At 42.8% G+C, this 27,481-nt stretch overlaps 3 protein-coding genes and 1 non-coding gene across 7 annotated transcripts in view; all 4 read right to left on the bottom strand.

Moving 5' to 3' along the window:
• The window catches only part of LUC7L2 (LUC7 like 2, pre-mRNA splicing factor), a 37,219-nt gene extending 33,853 nt beyond the window's left edge, over positions 1-3,366 (bottom strand). Inside the window, exon 1 of one of the 2 annotated variants that reach the window (XM_074577332.1) lies at positions 2,929-3,366. In XM_074577332.1, the coding sequence (XP_074433433.1) occupies positions 2,929-2,989 (61 nt within the window). In that variant the 5' untranslated portion in view covers positions 2,990-3,366. The remainder of the gene's footprint in view (positions 1-2,928) is intronic. The other variant, XM_074577340.1, reaches the window with a different exon arrangement.
• Positions 3,367-6,996: 3,630 nt separating this feature from the next.
• FMC1 (formation of mitochondrial complex V assembly factor 1 homolog) lies at positions 6,997-7,880 on the bottom strand. The gene is made up of 2 exons (XM_074577434.1): positions 7,383-7,880; positions 6,997-7,261 (listed from the first exon to the last, which is right to left on the bottom strand). Exons 1-2 carry the CDS (start codon positions 7,509-7,511, stop codon positions 7,067-7,069), a joined length of 324 nt encoding a protein of 107 aa, XP_074433535.1. The 5' UTR covers positions 7,512-7,880; the 3' UTR covers positions 6,997-7,066.
• Positions 7,757-7,829, bottom strand: TRNAR-CCU (transfer RNA arginine (anticodon CCU)). The gene has a single exon. It is a non-coding gene; the product is annotated as a tRNA-Arg (tRNA).
• A 340-nt stretch (positions 7,881-8,220) lies between the features above and the next one.
• UBN2 (ubinuclein 2) overlaps positions 8,221-27,481 on the bottom strand; it is a 56,765-nt gene continuing 37,504 nt past the window's right edge. For 2 of the 3 annotated variants that reach the window (XM_074577304.1, XM_074577319.1), the window contains exons 13-17: positions 26,153-26,195; positions 23,892-25,430; positions 19,601-19,847; positions 18,758-18,847; positions 8,221-17,564 (exon numbers count right to left, since the gene is read on the bottom strand). In XM_074577304.1, coding sequence (XP_074433405.1) covers positions 17,515-17,564; positions 18,758-18,847; positions 19,601-19,847; positions 23,892-25,430; positions 26,153-26,195 — 1,969 coding nt within the window. In that variant the 3' untranslated portion in view covers positions 8,221-17,514. The remainder of the gene's footprint in view (positions 17,565-18,757; positions 18,848-19,600; positions 19,848-23,891; positions 25,431-26,152; positions 26,196-27,481) is intronic. The other variant, XR_012585759.1, reaches the window with a different exon arrangement.

The raw sequence follows: 27,481 nt of genomic DNA, 5'->3' as shown, positions 1-27,481 counted from the left end.
AGCCACACATAGGGCGACTCTGAAATGGGAAGCCTCCTTGCTAACACAGCTTATTTTTCATAAGTATTCCTACAGCAACATTACAGCTCAGCGGGTATTTTCTGAATCAATTTGACCAATACAGAACTGTGCTTTCTAGGTGTTTTCAGAGCTCAACTGCAAATCCATAACAACAGTTCATAACTATCTCCTTTGGGCTTCGCCATTCTGGCCCCAGGGACGCCAGTTATAATGAGTGTGCACAAGCTCCCACAAATTACAGCCTACAGCTCATCTCCTAAAACCATGTTTGAGCAGCTCATTATGGAATTTTCAAAACCATTTTCAGAGCACATTCCTGTTCTCTACGAAGGATACTATAAGCTCTGAAAAAGTAGTATAGACTACATACCCAGGCAACAATGCTGGTTTTGAATCTACCTTTGAGATTGTTCTATTCTCACTGAAGAGATTAAATGTTTGATCTCTACCTTTTTTAATACAGGCAAGAATTTTAAACTCGCACATTCTAGGCTCCTCAAAAAAATCCAAACAACAAAACCCAACACCACCAAAAAAAAAAAAAAATCAAACTATGTAAAGTATAAAATTCTGTTAATTGGAAAATTAAAAAGCATTTTGGTAATTTTGAGCAACATAAAACACAAACATCACCCCAGAAAAAATTATTTTTTTAGAGACATTTTAAACTCTATTGTGTTGCCAGGCAGAGCAAAAATCAAAGGCAACGGGGATAAGTGGCAAAACAAGAGCTACAATCAACCAAGAAATGAAAAAATTGCCACATTCTAATGAAAAGCTGTGATTCGTATATTACTAGAAACAGAATATTTGTCAAAAGTGATAGGAACATAAGAAAAGAAACAACCCCAAAACTCACCACTCTCAAGGTTATCAATATTTCAATGACCTTGAGTCTGGCCTTAAATTTATTAAGTACCAGCTCTGCAGAAAACAATGATTTTCAATCCCTGTGTGCACTTCAATTTAAGTAATGCTCCACTGGATTTTTTATATATATATAAAAAAAAAAAACAACTAGAATGGTGTTACACTGAGATCCTCAATTCCTCACTTAATCCAGTAATGGAAGCCAGTTTGGCAAGTAGACTTTTCTCCGTACCCTTCCCCATCTTGTCAATTTTGTTTAAATGCTTCCTCTCATTCTCCCATTAGCTTCTAAACAGTTCATTCAGCACATGCAGTTTGGGAAATGCAGGGTGGGCGGGAGGACGGAATACAGTTATCAATAAATAACTGCTTTCTCACAAAGCTAAAGGAAATCTAGTCTGAAATTGCTTTTCCTGGTTTAGATCTTAGTCATTTAGCATTTTTAAGCAGCTGTCACAGGTAAATGACACTCTTCTCCCACCACCCAATAGAAAATACATTCATAAAGTGAAACAGCCCCCCTCTCTTAAAACCTTCTGTGTACGCTTAGGTAGCTCCGAGACAGCTATCTAGGTGCCGACACTGGGAAGACTTGAGTTTCATGAGCACAGCGATCTTTTGCCAAGCACTTAGACGCGTGCAGCCACAACAGGAAGTATTTGAAAACCTTCTGGGCCAAGACAAAAACACCCTAAGTCAGATCCTGCATGTTGACTACTCACTAACGAACCTTGCTCTGGAAGGTAATCTCTGCAGAACAGTAGTTTTCCAATGAGATTATCACACCTCTGTTTAAAACAACTACAAGCATTTAGCAAAAGACATTCATGACTTACCGGGTGTGTGAAAACTAGTTACATTTATTTAGAATTCTAGATTATAATAAAGAAGAAAGCCATCAGGAAGATCACATTACCCTAGTACCAATAGATGACCAGCATATACAAGGTACATCCCGGTTCATACATCCTACTCGGAGTATGGGAAAACAGGTAACCATTAATTCAGCATGAAGCTTCAACAAACACGTAACACATCTGCAGTAGTGAGAAAAACGTGCAGAACATTCAAATAATCTCCAATTGCAGTCTACCCTCGGGTGCAATATTCTCTTGTTTGTAAATAAACTACTGCACAGCATAACAGCAGCAGCTTTTCTAGCTGTCCTCAAGCTATCTGGATTTATGGATGGCTGCCAATTCAAACTTTCACGTTGAGCACCACGCACCCTGACAAAAATTCTGAGAAGCTTTACACAGAGATAATTCTCCTGTTCACTGTGTGACCGCAGAGCAATATGAAACCTGACCGTACAGCTAGTACCTCTCTCCTGGGATTACTGCCTCTAGATGCTAAGCTTTCAGATAGCTGCTTGGGGCCTGTTGATTTTTAAAAGAGTCGGTCCCCTTAGGTTAACTACACTCTCTCCTTCAGAGAGCATCAGCCATACCCACCTGCTGACTGAAATGATGGTTTGGGTCAGACTTTAGACAAAACTATAATAACACCCGCATAAGAAAAAAAAAATCATCCCTGCGCTACTGTAACAGCTATTGGTCTGGGGGAATTTTTTTATTTGTACCCTCCCCGCCTCCACGATCCGAACCCGGCAAACCGCTGCCCCTCCCAGCGCCGAGCCGCGCGGGAAGGCTCCGCGGGCGCGCCTTTAGCGGCGCAGTTCCGCTGCGAGCCCCGGGCACCCGCGGGAGTGGATCTGAAACAGCGGCTGAAAGGGCAGCACGGCCTCCCGCGCCCGGAAAACGGCTGGCGCTGGCAGCTCCGCCGCGGGGTGGTGGGGGGGGCAGGCGGCGCCCGGCTGCCCCGAGCCCCGGGGACGGCAGCACCGGAGGCCCCAACCCCGCCGCTGACCTGCGGCCTCGCCAGACCCCGCCCCGCGGGGGGGTGTAGGGAGCGGGCCCCGGGCCTGCCGATGGCGGTGAACGGCCGGCCGGCCTGCCCGCTACCGCCGTGACCTCCGGGGCTGCGGCGGCTCCACCCCCTCCTCCCCTCCCCCGCCCCGGGCGGGGGGGCACTTACCGTCCCGGGACGTGCCCATGAGCTGGTCCAGCATGGCGCGCATCTGGGCCTGCGCCGACATCTTGAGCGCGCGGGGGGCCGGCCCGGCCCGGCCTAGTCACGCCGACAGCGGCCTACAAGGCCCGAGGCGGCGCTCAGCCCTTCCCCCTGGCGTCACTGGCGGGCCCGGGCGGAGCCGCTCCCCCGACGCCGCGCGGGTGGGGGTTGGGGAAGCGGGCGCTGCCGCTGCCTCGGGCTGCCGGTGGACGGCGGAGCGGGAAACCTGCCTCGCGCCGGCCTCGGTGGTGGTGGTGCCGCCGCCTCGCCTCGCCTCGCCTCGCCTCCCCCCTCCGCTCCTCCCGCTTCCTCTCACGCCTGCCACGCGCGCGCGCCAGCGGTAACGGAAACCCGCGCGCACGCGCCTTAGGCGCCCCCCCCCGCGCTGCGCGACGTCAGCGCGGACAGGCCTTGGCGCCCGCCGATTGGCCACAGCGTGCGGTGTTCGGCCGGTGACGCATCCGCGCGGTGAGGTCTCTGATTGGGCTGTCGAGCTTTTCGCCGGGCAGGACCCCTGGGGCGCGCTGATTGGCCGGGCGTCACATTTGCCGCTGTGACGTCGCGGCCTCAGGGTCAACGGTGGCGGTGGCGGCGGCGCGGGCTGGTCCGCAGTGGGAGTCCCGCGTCCTCCGGGGAAGGAAGGGTCGGGCTGTGCCCGGTCCGATGGGTCCGTCTCGCTTTCTCGCCTCTCTGAGAGGCGGGGGGGAAACGCGACCGGAACAGTGTGACGACGGTCGATTCCGACGTGCCCAAGCACGTGGCGGAGCTGGAATTAGTTGAGTGCACCCTCAGTAAGTTTGCAGACAACACCAAGTTGGGTGGGAGTGCCGGTCTGCTTGAGGGTAGGACGGGTCCACAGAGGGATGTGGACAGGCTGGATCGATGGGCCGAGGCCAATGGTATGAAGTTCAACAGGGCCGAGTGCTGGGTCCTGCACTTGTGTCACAACAACCCCATGCAGCGCTACAGGCCTGGGGAAGAGCGGCTGGAAAGCTGCCAGGCAGAAAAGGACCTGGGGGTGTTGGTGGACAGACAGCTGAATATGAGCCAGCAGTGTGCCCAGGTGGCCAAGGCCAACAGCATCCTGGCCTGTACCAGGAACAGCATCGCCAGCAGGACAAGGGAAGCGATTGTGCCCCTGTACTCAGCACTGGTGAGGTCCCACCTCAAGTACTGTGTCCAGTTTTGGGCCCCTCACTACAAGACAGACACTGAAGTGCTGGAGCGGGTCCAGAGAAGGGCAGTGAAGCTGGTGAGGGGTCTGGAGAACAAGTCCTGTGAGGAGCGGCTGAGGGACCTGGGGTTGTTTAGTCTGGAGAAAAGGAGGCTGAGGGGAGACCTTATCGCTCTCTACAGCTACCTGGAAGGAGGGTGTAGAGAGGTGGGGGTTGGTCTCTTCTCCCAAGTAACAGGCGATAGGACAAGAGGAAATGGCCTCAAGTTGTGCCAGGGGAGGTTTAGATTAGATGTTAGGAAAAATTTCTACACCAAAAGGGTTATCAGGCATTGGAACAGGCTGCCCAGGGAAGTGGCTGAGGCACCATCCCTGGAGGTATTTAAAAGATGGGTAGATTTAATGCTTAGAGATATGGTTTAGTGATGGTTTTTGTCAGAGTTGGGTTGATGGGTGGACTAGATGATCTGAAAGGTCCCTTCCAACCTAGGCAATTCTATGATTCTAATGCAAAGCAGGAGGGGAACCTGGGCAACGGAACCTGGGTGTTTCTGACAGCCCCGCAGCCTAGTCCCTGATGCTCGGGGCTCCCGATGCTGCTGGGACTGCCCAGGACCAGCACGCCGTCCCATTGCCAGGGCGCTCACCCAGCCACGGGAGCCCGTTGTCCAATGCAGGGTGACGGGGTGGGTATGTCAGAGCCAGCGCCGACAGGATATGCATCTGAAAGACAATTCCTTTTATTTGACTGACATTCAGCGCCGTTTTAATGATTCTTTGCTTCTCTTGAGCTGTCAAGTGCAGTTATGGTCGCACTGGTGGGAAAAGCTCCTGCAATACCCACTTTTTAGAGAACTGCCCTTAAAACTGAAGTTACTGTTATGTGTCGCGGCTAATTCAACTTACAGAGCAACAAGATCCAGCCTCACAAAAAGCATTTTCACAATTTCTGTCTATCCTAACGCCTGCGTTTCGTGACCATCCCTTTTTTAACCGTCGTGTTGCCATCTAGTGCCCAAAAGCCGTCAGTGACTGTCACAAGGCTCAGTTCTAATTGTCCACAACCGGGGTCGTGTTCAACTTTTAAGATCAGCTTAATATGAGTGAGAAAAGGCAATATAAAAAGCCATTAAAAAACCCTACCCCCAATTATGTGGATTTCACAAGGACTTGCAGAGAAGATGCAATGCTCAGACAGGAGTCTTTCTGTAACAAACTTAGGAAAAGGTTCCCTACCCCAGCGCTCCTCAGCTCCTTCAGAACATGTACCAGCTTTGTTTTTTCTTTAACATATAAATTTGCTTTTGTTAGTCATTGCATTACTTTGGATTGGAGGGGAAGTAACTGGAAGTGATACAGATACAGGTTAAAATTTTCTCTGTGGAGACATTTTAGTTGCTATTTGTACCCACACGGCACAACCTTCAGCTCAAGGTACACTAAAGAGCAAAGATTGCTTTTTCCTTCTATTTCTGGTCAAATTTCATCTTTTCTTCCAGAACTGGTTTCAGTGAGCTATGTATTTTTCTTCTGGAGCAACATACAATAGACTTTGCATGGACCGAACCTTTAGTCCATCTGGGAAGTAAATTGCAGAATAGAGCAGCTGCATTAAATAACTCCGAGCAACAAACACATCACAGCCATTCTCAGGGTACGGTGACTTCCCGTAACTTTCATCTACTGAGCTCAAATAGGCTGGTACTTCCTCACCTGTGGCATCAACTCTTTTCAAAAAAACCCACCACAGTTAAAACTCGTGAGACACTGCAAGAATTTGAAGCCGGATTTTTAGTCTACAGAACCTTAAAACTTGTAGTTCACATCTCCTTACCTTACCTAAGCAGCCCACATCTCCCCAGTTTTAAGGATCTATTGTGCCTATCCACTATACTTTGAGGATTAAACTATCCCCGAGTTGTAAATACAGGGAAAGGAGAATATATAGATTCAGATGAAGTAACTCTACTTGCAACGCTGTTCTGATAGAATACTTTTGTTTTCCCGGTAGCATAAAAAAAAAACCAAGCACTCTTTGTTAGCCCTGCTTGTAGCTCCTCCCCCAAGTAAACAAGCCTCACATTTTTAGCCGTTATAAATCATCCTTATTACAGATTTCTTACCTATCTTGCATATAATTCAGCCCTTTTTTTGAGAAAAGGGCAGCAACAATTCAAGCCAGCATTTATTTTCTTATAAAAAGAGACTTGCTGTTCCAGATGACAGGACAAGCAAGAAAATGGCAGCCTGATCTGTATAGCTGGCGTAACTAGCGGTAATCAGTCCGCTGAAGTTTCTTCTGCGATTCGCAGTGTATAAAAACAGCACAGGAAGCCTACAGTTGTAGACCTGACCACTCAGAGACACCAAGAAACACATAATTGATTAAGTAGCATTTGTTTCTGAATTGTTACCACTAACTCACCACCATGGAAAAAAAAAAAATTCTTCCCAAGATGAAAGAGGTTTGTGCTGCTACTGAGCTTCCCAGAATCCACTGATGTTCCAAAAAAAGCACCTTCCTTCTTGGAAGAGTAGAAAATTCCTCACAGGCAAGGACATGGCTGGAAAACCCTACAGTAAACAGGCAAATTCCCTTACCATAGATTTTGAGGGGGGGAACCAACAACCCTTGCAACTCCTCAGACGAACACAGTTTTGCAGTGAGGGCCTTGACATGTTTTTCGACTACGAACCACCTTCCTCTCATTGCGGGGCAGTGGCCTGTCACACCGTGCATTCGGAGCGAAGCGGTGGGTCCGGTATGGTCGATTAAACCCAGAGAGGGATTCGCCGTTAACAGCTCTGTCACACCATACCGGCAACCCTAAAACCCACATAAAGCACAATCGAGAAAATCCAGTTTCAACAATTTCTCGGGTGTTTTATTAATCGGGAATAAATAGGTAACGCGGCGAGAATCATCTTTCAGCCTTTCCCTCCAGGCTGCTGAGGCAACCTGAAGCCCACCAGGCCGGCGACCTCCTCGGGCGAGCGCTCCCCCTTGCCGTGGTACTCCCGGTGGAGGGCCGTGTGCTCCCGCACGCTGCGGAGCAGGCAGAGGTAGGTGGCGGCCTGGAAGTGCAGCTCCTGCTGGGCCCGGCACAGCTTCTGGCTGGTGACCTGCCGACAGGGAGGGAAACAAACCCCCGTGAGGCTTCACCTTCACCCCCAGGCCGCGGGGTCGCCTCCGTCTCGCCTCGGCGGGGACGGGTAGGGGGCGTTGCGGGGAGACGGAGCGTACCCGGTGGGCGCGAAACGTCGCGACGATGTGCTGGTAGGCGGGCGTGTCGCGATAGGGACGGCCGCTGGCGTGGCGGAGCTCACGCAGGAGCCCGCGGAAGGTCTGCAGCGGAGAGCCCAGCGCCGCCATCTTCCGCCCCTCCCCGCCCGCCGACCGTTGGCGGGGAGGGGCCGAAGATGGCGGCGCGTTTCCGAAGTCTCGGGTCTTAAAACGATCTACGACCAACGGGGGCGCTCGGAAGTCCCAGGAGACGAAGCCCGGCAGCTCAAGCGTCCAACCCCCGGCCGGAGGAAGCCAGTACAGTTCGAGCGTCGCGGAGCCCCTGCGGCTGACAGCCCTCCTGCCTCAACCACGGGGGGTGAAAAAAAAATGCCCACCCCAGATGGGACTCGAACCCACAATCCCTGGCTTAGGAGGCCAATGCCTTATCCATTAGGCCACTGGGGCTGCTGCGAGAGAGTTTTTGCTGTGCCTGTAGTTGTCTCCTGTCCCCGCCCCTCTACCTTTTAAGGAAAGTGTCGAAGGCCGCTGACTGGGCAGCGCCTTCCCGCGCGCGGCTGGCAGGCCGGAAGTCGCTCTGCGGCCCCGCCCACCGGCAGCGCGAACAGGGGCCAGTGTGTGGCGGGAGGGGAGCGGCGCGGCCTGCGGAGGGCGGGTGGGAAGGACCCAGGAGCCGCTGCAGGCGGCTCCTGCAGACCCCGAGAGGAAAGAGTTCCCTCTGCTAAGTTTTAAAATGCTGCTCCCTTGCCTTTTTGGTCGCCCTGACTGAAGAAAGGTAGCACCCCCCCGCCCCCAAAACCATGAAAAACCCAAGAAAAAAAAAGCCCAAGCGACAACCTTTCCAGTGAAGCCTTTTTACATCTTTTATTTTTGTGAGAAATCACAGAGACAGGGCTAATATGTACATTCCTCTTTATTTAATACAGCACAGACACATGACACATTTAAAAAAAAAAAAAAGTACACTGATGAAAAGAGCCTGTCTCAGTGAGGGACAGGGAACAGCTAGGCCGAATGGAGTAAGGCTCCTACTGCAGAACGGGGCTGCCGGCAAGGGGAGATCCCGGAGCAAAGTCTGCCGCCAAAAAAAATAATAAAAAAAAATAAATCTTTGCACTCCTTTCAGAAAAGCAGAAAATAAAAGGGCGAGTCCCTCTAGGAACAGGTGGAGGCAGTGTATGCTGCAAGGTTTGCAGGCTACAAAGCCCATTACTGTGTTTGGACCAAAGCACTGATAAAATGAGAAATGCTTCTCCAGCTATTCTTGCAGAGGGCCAATAGTCCTGACCTCTGAAAACAACACACTTCTCAGGGATGGCAAACCTGAGTATCTGGAAGGAGTGAAAACATCAAGTAGTCACACAGAAGAGAGTTAAAATTAGTCTCCCTGATAGGGCTCTGCTGGCCACAACTGGGAATGTGCAGGGGAACAAACCGGCTTCCCAGCTAACAAAAGACTAACAGCCATTAAACCAACCAGAACAATATACACATCTGGAACTGATGCGGGCTTTTGTGGCAGCAGCTTCTTCCTTTTCCTGCTTCAGTTCAGGATGGAAATTAAGCAGGCACCAGTTCCTCTGGCAAAGAGCCTTACACACTTTTAAAAAATTAAAATACAAAAAAAGGGAGACAGGTGTATTTACAAAATCCATGGCTGGTACAGTACATCATTTTTAAGACACACTAAATGCTACAATCTTTCAGGTCCTGAGATTATTACAAAAAAAAAAAAAAAACAAAACAAAACCCAACAACTCAAAACTTGTGTTCAGGTCCAGTTTTATAAGGAGAGAGGAAAGAAATCACACATTTAAAACACAGTATCCCTTGAAGTTATTGGAACACATCTCCCTAAAAATCCAAATGAAAGTGGTGCTAACCATCCAAATGTAGCTGCATTTGTTTGTTCAGGCTTGTTGTCACAAGAGGGGAGATTTCACAGGGGAGTTTCTCTGGAGTCTGTTAGGATCCTCTCTCCATCACTAAGCCCTATGATCCAAAATATGCGAGTATTACAAGGAGGAAGGTGAACTTGTACAAATTTATGCTGGACTGAGTAAAGCATCACAGGAATCACCAACTCAAACAGGTTTGCCATCTCATAGTAACTGCGCATTCCTTTGTCTGAAGCCAAGGAATGCAAAGAACTCTAGCTGTGATTTAACATTCGTTTATAACAAAACACTTCACCAGCTGTTTGTTCTGAGCTACCTAGTGAAAGGCAGGAAAACACTTTGTCCATCTCTTTCTCGGCTTTTCATTGTCTCGGGGATGACAGCAAGTCGGGTATAGTTAAGCTGGCTATATCCAAACTTGCTAAAATATATATACGCTAAAAGTGACACCAAACAAAGGATACTGAGGCCAAACCTCTGTTGAGGGGATGATCCCCACTACCATCAGCTGTGCAGGCAGGTATTTGGATGCTCCATTCTTGACTGAGCCTCTTGATTAGGCAAAACTAAAGGGACTTGCACCCGCACCTGTTGGGTTTTTTCCCCAATGAAATATTCTGAACACAATGCTTTTGTATCATCAGAAGTTATAATCACAGATGCCCCTTTATTACAAGCACCTGACGTTAAGCTAGAGAATGCCAACATTTTAAGGATTACTCATGAAATGCTTCTAACGCTCAGTAAAAGACAAAAGACAAATCACATAACAAGGGTACTAGTTCAACTGCTAAAATATAACGTTGCTCAGTAGACTTCTGGGTAATAGTAGTTCATTTTGTAATTTTTTTTTTTAACAGTAGTCCAAAAATAAAATTTCTCCATCTATTTCCAGTATGTATCTTGAGAACTATGCAAGAACATGGTACTAACTGCTACATGATGGAATCACCGGCAATAAAACACACACTACAGTTCTCACCTCTGAGCTAAATTGTTATTTGTAGTTACATACAAGACGACTAAAAGATCAGCGAGAAATACCTGGGGATCGCGATTTAGCTTTTATTTAAAGATCCAGCTACTGTGTAGCCGATAACTCCCCTTGTTTAGAAGCAACTTCATTTAAGTGAGAAATTGAATTCACTTCTGATACTGGAAGGAAGCCTGGGATGTCTCATTAGTTTCTCCCCAAATGCAATCTGTACATTTGAAAAATATCACTGCGTCTTCTTAAACCAATTTTGAGAGCTGAATATTCTAAAAAACTCTCAGACTAAAACCTGTCACAAGAGGCGATTTTAGCTTCCCTCTGGAAGCAACTTCATGACACTTGACACTAGGTGTTGCACCAGTGAAAGTTTCTTTTTTAAAATACAACTTTCTTTCTTCACACGTTAGCAAAAAAGACTTCTGCAGTACAGACATTCAAAAAATATTCCATTTTCTTTGGGTAAAACTTCAACATGTGTTTAGAGGGGTAGCTGGGGGAAGGAATGCATGTAACACTGAAACACATAAATACTTATCTGCATAGTTGATATTAGTGACTACTAATCAAACTAAGGCCTTATCTGGAAAAAGCTGAGAACACAAGAAAGTTTCTTCCCTCACTCCCCACTCCTCTGGTGAAATGTGGTAGTCTCAAAGAAGCTCTGGCTGCCTCAGCAGCTACCTGGTTTGGCCTACGATGGTGGTATCTCCTGACTGGTTTTGGTTGATTCTCTCCCTCCCTTTCTCTCTTGGTACTAGACAGTAACAAACAATGATCTGTTGATAAAATACACCTGCACACACTGTTGGGGGGAAAAAAGCCAACGCAAAACCCCTTAGTATTGAGCACAATAGGAGTCAAACATAGTGTACACTGCTTGCTTTCCATTACTTCACCATAAAGAAAAACTTACTAGTTAATGGTTATTATTTAAGCAGGAGATGACGGCAAGGGAAAGAGACTGAAATTCACTTCTAGATACAAAACATGTATTTTTTTTTCTAGAGTTGCTCTGTAAAATTATAGCTGTCAAAAATGTCTACAAAATACAGACCTGTATCCTTGACTACTGACAAGATTAGCACAGTTTTATTTATGAGTGTGCAAAAACAGCTGTAGGGAATCTTTGTACTTCCCCAGTTTTGGGCCAGTTCCAGGCCATGCTGATCTCTCAGCGTTAACTCATAGCAGCAGCAGGGCTTTCTATGGCCCCAAAAGGCTATTACAGCAGCAAGGGATCACTGGGTCATAGAAAAAGGATGATGAAGCCACATCAGAAGTTTCCACAAACAAAGCATTCTCCTACACAACAGTTATCTTTCCAGTGGCCCAGTAAGCATACTTCTGGCTGCTTATTTTGGCAGGGATTTCTCAAGCAGGAGACAGAACAGATTTTCACAACAGCTGCATTTGTTGAAAAAGGCTCCAACAGTCAACCATCATCACCAGCTGTAGATTCCCCATCTCACAGATCAGCCTAGGATAAAGAACACATGTGCTCCAAATGAATTAAACAGCATCAGAAGAGCCAGGTCAGCTCAGTTTACTGCCACAGGTGGACATGGCAAACTCCACTGATACACCAAAGGCAGATTCAGCAGCACCCTCACTACTGCTCCAACTGGCTGAGCTACCAGCAATAGCCCTACCTTTGACTGGCACCATTAGATTGGTAAAAGAAATCCGTCTATGGCCTAATTTACATAAACAGGTTCACTCAAACATGTGAGGACAAGCCAAGAACTGGAATAGCAGTTATTCTTTGCCACAGGAACATGTTGTATTTGATATCTTATTTTCTGCTCTCTCAATGGGTTCTCCACCTACAAAGGACTCTTCATTCCATTTCCATTCTGGAAAGTCCACGCTTCATTTTCATATTGCAACTCAAAATTAGATCTTCCCCAGGGGCAGCACATCACAGAGTTACCACAGTCTGGTGATGTGTACGTATGTTACCTTAAGTTTAGCACCTGGGTCAACAAGTGAATTGCTAATTTCAGTTATGCATGTTTATAATAAGTTAGATACATCCTCAGCACAGAATTGTTCAAATCACTAGATGATCTATTGCAGATTGCTAATTTTGTCAGAGAACAAGGAAACAAGCACAGACACTATTATGAGGGTTCACTTGCAACTAACAACACATGAACTTACTGTTCATTATATTAAGAGAACAACCCATTAACGAAATCTCAATAAATTGAGAAAAAACAAACAACTAGAAAAGTACTTCATGGAGAGTGATTGAGGCAGCATGTGAAGCATAGCCAGGTTTAACTTCAGTTAGCAGCTGCACTCTTGCAGGTTTTACCAAATTCCTTCTTACACATGATGCATGGTAGAAAGTGACAACTATGGTAAATCTTGAGAATCCTTGCAATAACTGGTGTCAGGCAGAGGTGACTAGCCATACACAAGATTCCTTGCAATTCATCTCAACTCAAACTTGTTGCAAGCTGCTATTTTAACCTTCTTTCCCCCCACACCTCCTTGGAGTTGGTTTGGCAGCCACACGTCTTTGCCTCAGACTCAGTAACTGTGTGAAATAGTCCAGTATTTAATAAGGTTGCCAGACAGGGCCCGTAATGTTTTACTCATGACCTAATTAAGATCCAAATTTAAAACCTTCAGAGAAAAATGCAAGGAGTTTCATTCCCATTAGCCACTTCCTTTCTCTCATGCACATTTACGCACACTCACGCACACACTCTTTTATTGTACTGACATCTTTGCACAGGCATTCACCTTTAAGTGTTTAAACAGAGCCAGCAGAATGTAGGAGGATGAACAGGTTTCTCAGGAATATTGCTGTATGTGTGTGTGCAAACCTGGGTGAGTGTGAGAGAAAGCACGCACAAGCACACAGAACCAATGCCATGGTACAGCAGCTATGAAGTTACACACATTATACATGGTTTTTTTTCTTTACAAAAGGGAAAAAAAAATAGTATAACAGCATAAAGCCATCTTGGCAAGCTTAAGATTTTCCTCCAAAATGCCTTCCAGCACTTCAGGATCTCTGAGAACAGTTTAAAGAGGATAGGGAAATAAAATTAAAAAAAAGGCACTTAAACAAAGGACAAAGGCCTGAATCAAGTAAGTCATGGAGGGTAACAGCCACTTCACCAGAGCTAGGACCAATCAAAATCTACCAACCTTTTTTTAATTTCTATAAAATTAAAATTGCATAAAGTGTTAATTAATCAGTCATTTACCTACTGCTTTCACTTTCTGGTTCATTTTATGGAGAAAAAAAAAAAAAAAACAAACCCAAACGCAAAGCAAGTGTCCCTTTAATGATTCCCCCCCCCAGTTCAGCAAATGATGAAAGTTAGGTGTGGGAGGAAGTGTTACACAGCTTGGCTTGTCTGCACGTTTTCCCTGCAATGCCATCTTCAAAAAAAAATCCAAAACAAAAGCAGAAGAGGGACCACTATGCCTTCACCAATTCATTCCAAAAAAAAAAAAAAAAACCCACGAAAAAACCAAAGCAACCAACCCAAACACCCCAACACTTCTACCTGTGGGCAAAAACTACTCAAAAGAAAACCAAACAAACTGTAAACTAGATTAAAATTTGCTAATAAATACAGCCAAAAGTTCATTTTACGAATGTAGCAGCAAATGTGATAAAGTTAGTTGGAGTCCAAGATGACTCCCAGAGGGTTAATGGTTCACACAACTGATGGCAGCCTGGGAGAGTTGCAGGATTTCTCTGTTTTCATGTCCTCAAGGGTCTTGCACCAAGTGGAGAAGGAGTGTGGAGGAAGGGTCAGGTGATGGGACTGGGAGGAACAGGCTCTTGGCACCTGTCCCACCCCCAAATCTGTGCATCAGACAACTTTGATCGGATTCGAACAAGAAGCAGAACCCCGGTAATTAAAAGTTACTTCTGATTAGCAGAAAACAGATGTGAAACCCACAGCATCCACACTTGTGACTCAGTTGACCAGTATTAGTCAGGTATCTCAAATCAACAGAGAAGGCTGGACAAAGTGATTTAGGCCATTTACGTCTTGGAGTGGGAGAACATTGCAGTTATAATCCAAGGTATCGGGAAACTTTGCAGCCCGTTTTTCATCTAGCCTGCCTTCTTTCTTTGCAAGTGTCTTGAAAGGATTTAAAATAGCTACCGCAACTTTTGGGACTTTGGATCATGTAGCAGAAAAATATTACCCAGACGGTTTTAATATCTAAAACCTGTGTTTGAAATTATTGCTTGCATTTGTTTGGGGCTTTCAGTGAGCTTGACATGTTAGCTCATATACAGTCCCCAAACCAAGTTCAGCCCTGCTGCCTGGAACAGACAGCTCTACTTGGCTTTCTTATTGCTTGTGAATACTGAGGGTTATTTATATGTACAACTACAGTTTATTTATTAACAAAGGCCCTTAAAAAGTAGTAAAAACTCAGGGGACAAATGTCTTTAGAAGAGCTGCTGTGCAGAAAATAGTAAAACATTAACCTAATTTTGCATTTGGATGTTGCAGGAATCTTTCACTTCCCCATCCTGTTTATGCTACCTGCAAAGGTCTCTGGGAGCCACCCTATTATTTCCTTTGATTTGGCCTTGCTAGGTTTAACCAGGGGGAATAGAGAACAGGGAATGCTGACCCCTTCCTTGCCACATTGCTGATTTCAAAGACGCTCAGGAGCGTAGTGACTGAAAACAGTTACCCTCTGGGGGCTGTCTGAACTGGCTTCACAAACAATGTATGGTCATCTTTATTCTCAACATCCTACTACCTATTTCCACAGTTAAGTATTAGTTTACTTGGTTCCCCAAGACTGAGAAGCTCAATAGGCCACACAGAAAGGACTACTCCTACCCTCCTTAAGATTTAGAGAGGATACTCCTCAACTGAAGATTAAGTATACTTCCAAGAAGAGAGGAATTTTGAAAGGAAATTTGTGCTGTAGTTACAAAGGGCTCCAAGTCTCCCAATCTAAAATTTCGTTAAGTATGAAGACAAAAGATGGCAATTTGAATGAGATGCCTCGATGAGGAAAACACAGAAGAGGTAGAACTCTCTTAGGACAGGGTCTTTTAAATATATTGCTGCCTGATGGCTCACTGCTGCAACTCCCCTTAGCTACACGCATTGTTAAAAAGTATTAGGTTTGACACAGTTCAGAGAATTAGCATCCTGCCAGAACTGTTAGGCCTCAAAAAACAGGAGTTGTCTTCCTTCAACCCTTCCTGGAGAAAAGAAGGAAAAAAAAATCAGATAAAGCTTGCATTCTAAATAGTTTATGGTATTTTGTCCGAATCTGCACAGTATTAAAAATGCCAGAGTCTACGTAGCTGTATATTTCAACTCTAAATAACCTTGATGGAGATGCAAGCTTATCTAAACAACACACCACATACAAAACATTAGCACTAGCTAAAAAGCATTTAATTGGCAGATGCTGTGGAGTGAAATTAACAAACTAATGCATCCTATTTTAATTCAATCTGTCTTTCACAGAAGTGTTGTGCAAAAACATTTATTGCTGAGCTCAACCCAACATTTTTATACTAAATACACAATATATATTATTTTAATTCACGTATATATATTTATATAAAATTAAAATGAGCTCTAAATAGAAAAGAAATTGTTGTCTGGTCTAAGAAAAATAAATCACATGTAAAAGAAACCTGAAAGCTATAAGTTAATCTAGCAAAAACCACTGAAGATTCATTAACCATGGGTCAAAGTCTCTCTGGAAGATGCGAGATAACCAGTAGTCACTAGTTCAATCTCAAATCGGACTACTGGAAAGGCTAGCTACTAGGAATTTCAGCATCTCTGATGAAAGGAATGTTTCAGGGTTGAAGGAGAAGGGCATCATACTATTTTATTTGCTCCTTTCCCCTCGACTTATTTCAGTTTCTGCCATTCTCACCTTTTATCTGACAACGCAAGGGACTCAACAGCAAAGTTCTGTCCTAGTGTTGAAAGTGCAACATGTGCTGGATACTTCCTAAGCTTACAAATGAACCAGTCGATGTATTGCTATCCAAAAAAAAAAAAAAAAAGCCAGCTTTGCAGTCTTGTGCTACCATGTAAGGAACAGTTCAGGTCAGGAACTCCGCAGGCCAGCAGGGTCTGGAAGTGCTGGAGACAACCCATTCAGCCCCCAGAAGAGAAGGCACCTCTGGTCGCTTTTGAACGACTCCTCTTTGGCTAATGCCTGAAGCAGTATTAACCTGGCACTGGAATAGGTCACAATCAGCTTTCTCTAACTAGCAAATCAGTGTAATGCATGGCTTTTGGGAAGAGTTGGATGAAAGATGAGGAAGATCTAGAATGAGTAAAGAACTGGTCATGTTTTATAAGTGACATGAATAGAATATTATTTAATTTCAGTAGCAGATAAGCACGAGGCAAAGGAAAAGAAAGTTTAACAAATGGGAGGACTGAAAAAACAGTGTGCCTTTAAAAAAAAAATGTGGGAAGAAATGCTAGTCTGACCAATAAAACGTGGGTTTCCTTTTCATGTAAATGGAAAAATTTCCATCCCCTTCCTCCATTAAGTAAGAATCTTTATATTAAAAAGAAAACAAACAAGGAGCAAGGGATTTCCCAGTAGTCTGTGTCTCACATCTCAATATACTAGGAGATCTGTTTTTGAAGACAACTCTCTAATGAGACTGCATACATCTGTAGGCTCCCTAAAGCCAAACAGCCTTGTAAAGCTGGAAAATGCCCGTATCAGGAACTCATTTGTGTAAGGGTTTAATTATAACAAAGTATCCCAGCACCACCTCTACTCTAACATAAGCTTTGGTCCACAACCATAAAGTACACTCAGGACCTACACAGAATCTTATACTGGGCACTTTGGGCACTAATGAAGTGGATGATTCCACCTTACACAGTGGATGGAGAAACCTATTCTAGCTTGTCTCACACTTTCAACTCTTCATTGGACATCACACAGAAATTAAATGTTTGTGCTGCTGTGGGTTTGACGATCAATTTCTTTTAAAAGCCAATCAGAGCAGATAAAAAAAGCTTGTTTCTTTAGGCAAGATCAAACTATGACCAGGAGGACCAGTCCTCCTTTTCCTTCTCTCTTTGATCAAGTATTGTTTTCTTTTTCTTCTTCCTCTCACCACAGTGCTTGGGATCAGAATATGTAAACATCGACAGAAACAGCAGCCCTGTGACAATAAGCACTTTCCCAACTGGGCAGATTCTGTCAGCCAACCAGAACTGCTTCAGCTCCCTTGCTTGTCCAGAAGTCACTGGTTTTTCCGCTGTAACTTAGTGTCCCCTTTACTTTGGCCTCCATCTGTAGTTCAGAGACGGAAAGAGAAAAGGAAGAATAAAAGCATGAGTGAACTTTAATTTTTATAACTTACAGCAAGAGAGACAGGGATTTGGCACGTCCAGCTTTAGCATCACCAAAAAGTACATTGTCTTTATAGGGTTGGAAGACTTTGCATCTTCTCTGTAGTTGATTTATTAGAAATTGCACTGCTGAAACCCGAGATATCAGGCTTCATACCAAAAGATACCATCTTTCTAAAGACTAAGTTGCAGCTTGGGATACTGAAACAAAAATTTAAAAATCAAGCCCTTCTTTAGTAGCCTTTACATTTTAATAAAGCAGTTTTAGTATTCAACCCATGGCACTTGCTGTGACAAAAAAATTAAGGTTGTACTAAATACAACCAATTGGTTTGTTTTCACACCCCCTTAGAGCAACACTGCCCAGGTTTTTGGTGCTGAGGACTCCAAAAACAGGATAAAGAACCCCCACCAAGCTGTTGTCACCCTTCCTTCTCCTGGCAAAAAAAAAAAAAAAAACAAACCAACCCAAACCTACAGGTGGTATAGAAAGGAGTACACTCTAAACTACGCCTTCTAAAGCTTTATGATAGTTTTTAATCTCTAATCTTTATAAACACAAAAAAGGAGATGTTCTACTTCAAGCTTCTCAATCAAAACATGCAACTCTTATCAAGGATGAAATTCCCAAGGAAGACAGATCTTCCATTAGGAAACCATCACACTGTTCACACATGTATACACTCTTACAAGAAATATGAAGAAGCTTCTAGCTGGAAGGTCAGTTTCTCCTCTAAAGGAGAAATTAAAATTGAGTGTAGAAAAATCTCACGAATACAGACTTGCAAACTTACAGACAGTCTGCAAACAATCATGTTAGTATCCAGGAAGCAGTATCCCTTTTTTCCCCGACTAGCTGAATTTGTACATTTTGGTTTCTAGAACTATTACAAAGTATTGTTGAAATTTAACTTTTTTGTTCTGGACATTGAAGACCAGTAGAAAAAAAAACCCCATTACTCAGGTTCCAAAAATACTGCTACAATAGAATGCGTACTGCCTGCTGCTACCAAAGCTTGTCCCTGTGTTGTGTCTTCTCTAGAACAACTTCAGTTCTGGTGTACGTTTTATTTCAGTCTAGGGCAGAAATATGACTTTTAAGTTGTAAATAAGTAATAAGAAAAATGTCTTTACCTGTATAAGCTTGCTGCAAGTGAGCAGGCAGAGGTGAGTGAGACAGCGTTGCTGCGTGCTGAGCACCTGGCTGTAAACCCTTCAGTAAGTCTGGGGAAAAAAAGGAGAGCAACAAAGCTGAAAAATAAATCTTAAGGACATAAGCAGCCTTTGTGAAACAGGAAGTTTTTCTTTTTATAGTGTAGCTGTAGTAGCATGCTCATTTGCACAGATTTCTGAAGAAGTATCTCAACAACAAAAAATAAATACCTGATAGCATTTTAATGGCTGGAATAAGTCAACAGAAATAGACCTATTCAGATATGCTTAATCAAAAGTTAGAGCAAAGACTGTGCCTCATTATTGGGATGCAACTCTTCCTGTCATTTCCTTCAGCAGAAAGACTAAAAAGTGATATAGGTTAAAAACCTAAAAAATTTATTTTTAAGCAACAGGAAAAAATAAATGCTATCTTGGTTGATACTTCCTCATAAGAGAACTGCTTGATATCTGAGATTACTGAGCTAAGGATGTTTTGAGGAATCAACATATTAAGTATCTTATTCGTATTGTGACATTTGGAGACTTTTAAGCTGTATGCCTTTTCTAAAGATGAGGGATTAAAAATTAACCCAAGAAAGCACATTCAAAACTATGCATATACTGTGAATATAACACTAAAGTTAAGCTTATCAAAGGATAGCTACATAAAGTTTTACCAGCAAATAAATCACATTTACTCTCTTGTAGGGATTTTCATAAACCAAATTTGAGTGTCTCAGAACTTTATCGCTTCCCTTCTTAATTTCCATTTTCAGGATGCATCTTTCCTTATAGCACAGTGTAATAACTAATTCCACTCACTCTGAGTTAGGCTGTGGTGGAAAGCCGCTGAGGTAGATCCCGAGGTGGTTGTCACTCCAGCTGTGTCCGTCCCAAAGCCAAGCAGCTCCAAGGGAAACTGGAAGGGCACGGTCACAGGAACAAGGCCACCCAGCATCCCAAAAGGAGTTAATGGTGCAGATGTCACGTTCTGACTGGTTACAGACAGGGGTGATGCCATGAGAGTCAGAGGTGAGGCGTTAGCCAGTAATGATGCTCCTGCTGTTGACTGTACAAAGAAAAGGAGTACTTCAAGATTTTAAAGCTTTGAGTTGTATTCTTTAAGGAGGTAAGAATCGACTATTTTCTGTTAAGCGTGGCCCTATTAAGAAGTATATTAAACTATTAATAAATATCCACTTATCCACCTAGGAGGTCTTCCCACTGTTCATCTGCTGAGCAAGTACAATTGTATCTCAGATTCAGAACATGACAGTATGGTTCATCTCTCATGTTTTTCTCATCAGTCTTGCAGGTGATTTCCTTTATTTCCTTTCTAATTATGTACTGGGCCTACAGTCAGAATCTAATGCAACATCTTCTATTAGGTTAATACAAAATTAGCAGATGTAGGTCTGAAGTTCTTTAGAAGCACAGTATTACTCTCCCCTCTCCCAGTGTGGGTCTTAACAGAACAGTAACTTTATTTCTAAAAAAGTTGCTTAGAAGCAACAATTTTTGAAAATTAAAATTCATACATAAGAACCCCCACACTTTGAGAGAAGTCACGTTACCAAGATGCAGACATACATATGTAAGTATAGGTGTTCGCACATGTCAAAGCAAAAGGCAAAGGCAAATAATCTCTCCACTCCATGTATGTCACAATAAAGTTAAATTCACTGCAGTTTAAAGATGAAAACACAAGATTAGCCAGAACATTTTAGCTACAACAGCTCTCAAATTGTATTAATTCCTCTTAACATTAGAACAGTTCATTCTTGTTTAACAATCTTTCCTTCACTACTTATATAGTAATTTTATATGCTAATGTTCAATTCTCTAATGATCTACTACAAAACAGTTAATATAGAAAGCATTTTGAATCAGACTCAAGCTCAGATATTTTAGATATTTGAGTTAAAAAGACTCTGGTTGAATAGGACTTCAAACCTGTGTGCTTATACAAGTAAGCGTTAACTAAAACCAAAACTTAGAATCATTTTAATGAACACGTAAGCTTAAAATTAAGTCTCCTTGAGTTCTGTAATACCAACTTACAAACAGCAAAGTGACAAAAACTCCTAGCAGGGATAATGCTTCTGCTGCCAGTTTTAGTCTTAAGGTGTTCAGATGAAAGCAGCTACAGAAGAGTTAGTTGCTGCTTACAAGAAAACACGAAGTTTTAAAACAGTAACCCTGTAAGTGTAAACTATGGACATGATGTTGGTAGCACGTGTTTGTATTGGTCATCTTAGGAGTGACAGCTTCTAAGATATACTCCATCCCACAAGTAGAAAAAAAAAAAAAAATCGATGAAAAACTTCAACATACATGATTGGTACTTTTAAAGGCAGAAGAGATTAATTTCACAATAAGCTTATCTACAAAAAAATTACAGCCATTCACCATCTATGTAATCTTTACTGTGCAACAAAATAAAAGCCATACAGTAATCTCTTGCAATTGTGGGTTTGTAAAATGCCTGAAAACAGAAAGAAGCTTTGTGATGTTTTCCAACAAGACCTTGCTTACTCTCTCAAAAAGGAGGAAAGAGAAGTTCAGAGATGGAATGAGCTACAGAGAATGCCCTAAAAGAGCTGGAGTTCAGATGTTTCTATTTATCTCACCTATTCTAGCACTTCATAAAAGGGTTCATCCTGGTCACGTAAATCTGAGTCACTAAGATCATTAAAAGTCTAAACTAGATTCTGCTTAAGAGTACTTATGATAGGTAGAGCTTCTTAAGGAAATCACACATAATTTCTGATTTTTAGATTACTTTGGCTTTGTGTTCTTAAAATGTAACTTAATACAGTATTCCAGAGTAAAATTTCTATGAAGCTAGAGCATGTGTAAGCTTATATTCTGGTAAATAATTGTGTCAATCAAGAGGGGAAAGGAAGGAAACATTTATTGGGAACTCTTCCTCATTAGGAACATCTTTATTATCACATGAAATCATCTAGTTTGATCTTCTATGTAAGCAGACCAGGATATTCTAATAAGCAACTCGGGTACCATTTTCATCTTCTGACTGATTAATAGCATCTCAGATAGGAATTAACTCACTAAATCCTCAATGGAAGAGAGATTCACTTTCAGTCTTATGCACGGTTTTAAGAGGGGTAACTCACTCCTTAGTGCATGGTACCTAACAATTAGTCTGTAATTCATTAAGTTCAGCAGCCAGCCATTAGATCTTTAAGGCTAAATAAAGCCCTCTTACCACAAATCTCTTCCCCTTCAGTGTACTTGGACTAGGAGGTAATTTGATTCTAGTCTTCTCTTGAACATACTGCACTGATTAAGCCTCAGCCTGCCCTGCAGCAACAGCCTAATTACATGGTTTATCTTCCTTGTACCATCCTTCTGAACCATTTCTAGGTTATCAAAGTAACTTTTGAAGTGTCAGAAAAAACCCACATGTAAAGTCACAATAATTATAGTGATACCATATGCTGCTTGGTACCTCTAGCCGATTTCCCCCTTCTATATACCAATACACCTTATTTTGCTGGTTTACAGTATTCACTTATTTTACTTGATTACCCACCATACCCCCTCCAGTCCTCTTCCATGTCACTGTCTGCAAAAGTGCTTTTCATTCCCCAGGTGATCAGCATTTCTTAAAAATGACTTGCCTCTAACTACAGGAAGGTTTGCCAGAATTCATCTCATCATCCAACAGAGTACTACTATTTCCCTTGTCTGTCATCTTTAAGCACTACCCCACCCATTTCACATTTTCCTCTACATCACAGCAATTGTATCCGCTGGATTCTGTTGATTGCATGAGGAAGAAACAACTCTGTTCCCAGTCCATTCACTGTAGCCTTTTTTGTCTGCTCCAGGCACCTTCCAGAGCACCCAAACTGCACCGTGCCTGGCTCAGCTCTTCTCTAGGCCCTATGCAGTACCTCAGTGGCTCTTACACAGCACGTGGGTTGTAGTTTTTTCATTCAAAGTAACCAAAATAATGAGAAGGCTGTGTCAGAGCCTGCCAGACATTTCTTGTTTACTGTAACAGACAGTAGAATGAAATACCATTGAAATGTCGTAAAAAATCATCTTCCTCCTGTTATTCAGCTGCATTAAGAAAAATTTGGTAGCAGGGAAAAGATAGTAAACCATTGCTAAAAGCTGAGTATACGTCATTACCATGCAATAGCTATATACATTGTTCAAAAAAAATACAAAACACTTCCATTTGCTGTACACCAAGACTCTGATTTACAGCGATATTGATTTTCTTTACTTAAGTAGTGAAGACTCCAGGATAGAGTGTGCAACAAAGAGAAAGGAAAACCTCAAGTCACCTCCATAATTAAATAATTTCCAGTAAAAAGAACACATAACTTGGGAAAGCAGGTTGTCTTCTTCTGGGTGGATAATAGGTTTGCATGGGTTTTAGAACAACAGTATTTTCAAAATATTGGTTTTGTATGACTTGTTTCATCTCCAGTGATAAAGTTCTGCATAAGCTCTCACTCAAACAATTTCTAGGATATTTATATATTAATGAGGTGTCTCATTCAGTTTGACTAGATCCTACAAAATGAAACACACTTAATCACAAATACTAAAGAAAAGCCCTTGCAAGTGTTAATTTTAAATACTAGTCTTGCATTATACTCAAACCACAAGCAATTGAACTCTAGTTTTGCAAGTTAATCATGAAGCTTGGCAACAAACATACCAAGACACCTTTTCATATGACCACCATCATCACAAGTAAATATGGAAGAATACACAAATCCAATAATGCAAGATAATACCACATCGCCTGAAATTCTGGCCACACAAAGCTTACCTTTTCTAGTGCTCTTAAAAAAAAAAGAAAACAAAAGTGAATTCTGTTCCACAGTGTAGACCAACCAACATTTTACAGTGAGGACTCATTCCACACTGATCCTTGCATTTCACATCAGCTGGAAATACCTATTCACTAGTATGAATTAGTTTCATCAGTATTAGCACTTATCCTTAGTAAGGTATAAACATAAAATTTATGACACATTTTCAAATCAAGATATTGCAAGAAAGAATGTTTACAAAATAAACATGATCAGTATTAACGTACGGTTTAAAGGTAAACTCATTAGATGCGTACCTGCACACTGGCTGCTACAACTGGAGACCCTGAGGCAGAAGATGGTCTGTGTGGAGTTGACAATTGTTTAGTAGCACCCTGTGTTCCACTTCCTGCTCCCCCAGACAGACTAGTCCTACTAGCTCCACTTGAGTTAAGGTTACTGCCTCTGCTGGCAGGTACATTCATTCCAACTCCACCCAAATTATTTTTACCAACAGTTCCAGAAGGAGAAGAGTTGGGCAATTTTGAAGAAGCCTGAGGGTTCTTTGCAGGCTGAAGGCCTGAGGTGCGATTAGAGGGCAGCAAATTCATTGTGGGAGACTGCCTGCTGATATTTACACCACTGGTCTGTTTATGAAGGGGGTTGTTGCTGGAGTGACTACTCTGGGAAACTAGTGCACTTGAACTGGAAGAACTGGGTGTTGTTGCAGGCCTGGGGGATGAGGTGGACTTGGATGAAAATTTAGGTGATGCATTGGGCTTGGGTGTCACAGAGGGCTTAGATGCAGTGGGCTTGGGAGAGGCAGCAGGTTTGGGAGAGGCAGCCATGGAGAAGGGAGGCTTGAAACCCTGGGAAGAAACTTGTGACACCATAGCCTTGGCTAAATAGTTACTAGAGGTAGAGGTGCTGGATGTTGTCCGAGAAACCAGTGGGTGAGACACTTGAGAGCCACTTCCAGATGAGGGATTAGACAAAGGCAGTCGATATACTACAGACTTCTCTTGAGCCTTGATGACTGGCGATGAGCAAGACAGTTTGGGATTACTGCTCAATTTCACCACTGGATTGGTCTGTGATTTACTAATAGTTGCTTGTAAAGGAGATACATATTTCTGCTGTACAGCTGAATGCTGGTGCACCTTTGTCACTTGTGATGTGGAGGAAGAACCACCTTGAGCCTCAGAAGATGATACCAAGATATTAGCATCCTTGGTTCTTTGAGAGGAGGTGGAAATAGCTGCTTGGGTCTTAGAGGAAGAAACATGAGTCTGCGAAGAGGAGGAAGCAGCTTGGATCTGGCTTGACCTCTGTAGTCCTTGCTGAAGTAGTTTGGCTGGCAAAGGCTCTAAGGAAACCTTAGGATTTTGAATTGAAGATCCAGCAATAAGGCCTGAAGAGATACCAGTGTGAACTAGGTCCTGGGGTTTCTTTGGTACTGGCCCTGTGTGACCAGCAATAAGACTTGATGAATGGGGTGTTTGAGTGGGCTCTACTTTCTTTGAAGTTGCCAGGGGCAACTTACTCATAATGCTTGCTAGTTTCTCTTCCCTCAGCCCAGGGCGAGGTCTGGATGTTGGCGTGTCTATGGTGGACCCAAGAGGTGATCCCTTGGCACCATTATTAATAACTGCCAGAGCATCAGAAATAGAGTCCAGTGAGGGTGGGTGGAAAGAAAGGTCTTCATCCAGCGAGTCGTCCAAACAGATCGTCTCTGGAGCTGGTGTGCAGCTAGAGCTGGCTGGGGTGCAGACAGGTGTGCTGGAACTCAGTACAGTAGCACAACTTGAATTGACTGAAGACATACAGGTTTTCTGTTCTTTCTTTGGACTGGAGTCCTAAGAATGAAGATATAAGACAGGTTTAACAGCCTTTCTGGAGTAGATCTAATGTCTTTAGTGTAATACTATTATTCTGTAAATTCAGATGAACCAAAGATCTACTACTGCAATTTTCATATTAAGATACCTATCATATCTAGGTGTTGGAGTCCTGTGTGCTAATTCAATATTTGTATTAGAAACCTAGTGCTGTTGCTCCACATAACTGGAAGTGCCGCACACAATTAAGAGTAATCAATGCTGTGAAGAAAGGGTAGCTAACCTGATTGCTAGGTAAAATTGCTACTGAACTAGTAGCAATAAGACTATCTATATAAGACTAGTAGCAATAAGATAAGACAACACCTAGTTGTGTCTAATGAGACCCTCTATCAACTTACTATGTTAGCCTCCCAACCACATATTTTTCCAGTGTTGCCAAATTTAATACAAGCTGAAAACAAACACAAAGCACACATTAAAAAAAAATGTGAAACTTTACTGGAACTAGTACCTCTTCATAGTCAATTTTCAAAAAAAAAAAACTAATATAGCTTAAAGTTAAAAGAGCTATACAGAAGTCTTCTTGCTACTTTCTTTAAAGTAATACACCACCAAGTCAATAAGCTGTCATCGCATTTCCTGACAGAGCCCTCCTGCCAGAATTTTTCTGGATCAGAGGTAGGAAGCAGGTTGTATCAAATGGTAATAGAAAAGTTAGTATCTAAATAGACATTTACCTTCACTTTGGGTTTAGGGGCTAGAATCACCTTCTTCTTTGCCCTAAACCAGAGCAGATAAATACACATCAGAAGACAAAAGAAAGGCAAGTCATTGCAGTTTTAACTGTTACCCTGATTATATCCCAATAAACTAGAAGGACGACTACCGGAATCCAGCTTTAATCATAAAACATCCTTGAAGTAGAATATGGGTTAAAACATAGGGGGAAGAGAACAAGCACACTTTTAATCCATATTTGTCGTCATGTATCTCTAAATTAGATGCAAAATTCACTGAATTGCTGAGCTCTCCTGATGATATATCAGGTTATATATTTTTTACTTTTCTGATTTACAGAAACAACAAACTAACAAGTCATTTCAGCCTCTCATAATCTTAAGAGTTTGTCTGCTTAGCAGACCTTTGTCTAAACTAGTCACATATAGTTATATAATTTCACTTTACATTGATGTTTTTGTCACTGAGGAGTATACTTCATGTTCTCATATTTCAAACCACATAAAAAGCTGGGTTTTTTTTCCCCAAGAAAAAGTGTTTTGGTGCTTATCAACTGTGAAACAGCTGTATCTGACTTGTTTGTTGCAAAAAGCCATTTAACAAACTTTCAAGTTCTTCTCCAGTGTAACTGAACACCATAGCACCAACTGTATGCACGGACAGCATTAAGGATTATTAGTCATCACCTTCAACTTATAAGTTAAGCACTTCACACCTTTTTTCTCATTTTTATTTCTTCAATAGGATCAACAAATTAACATCTTATAGGTCATTTATTCTCCTTTCCTAAGCATCTAGGAATGTGCCTGGTTAAAAAAAATAGACCTTACTGTAGGTGGCCCATGACTCAGTTTTGCTCTTACGTCAAAAACTATCCTATGTTAATCATATTTATCACAAAGGTTGCAATTTGGGTGTTATTCAGTCATAACTGTCTATTTGGCTTCTGGCTGAATGTGGGCAGCTCCTGAGACAGACATAGCATTGTCTGAAAATCAAGAAGGTAAAATTCTGCTAAGATACACAGCCTTCTGTGGCTACAGAGATATTTATGAGGAAAAGAAAGAGCAGGAAGTACTGCAGTCTGAGTTCAATTTAATATGCACAGCAAAATTTAGGTAGTGTACAGTACTTTGAAATACTTTGAGTAAAAGGCGTTAATCCAAGAAGGAATAGCCACTTGAGTTACCTAGCCACTTCATAACTGAGTTAAAATATAATGCCACAAGAACATTAGTTACATGCCTAAATTAAAGCATTAAAAATTAACATTGTAAGCATCTTCCTTTCCTCCCCTCTGTCCAAAATAAGGCAGCATGAAGATGGGA

Source organism: Larus michahellis, chromosome 1 (assembly GCF_964199755.1).
Source record: "Larus michahellis chromosome 1, bLarMic1.1, whole genome shotgun sequence".
In the NCBI taxonomy this organism is placed as follows: domain Eukaryota; kingdom Metazoa; phylum Chordata; class Aves; order Charadriiformes; family Laridae; genus Larus; species Larus michahellis.
The sequence above is the reverse complement of the archived record's forward strand: the minus strand, read 5'-3'. Positions and strand labels throughout refer to the sequence as shown.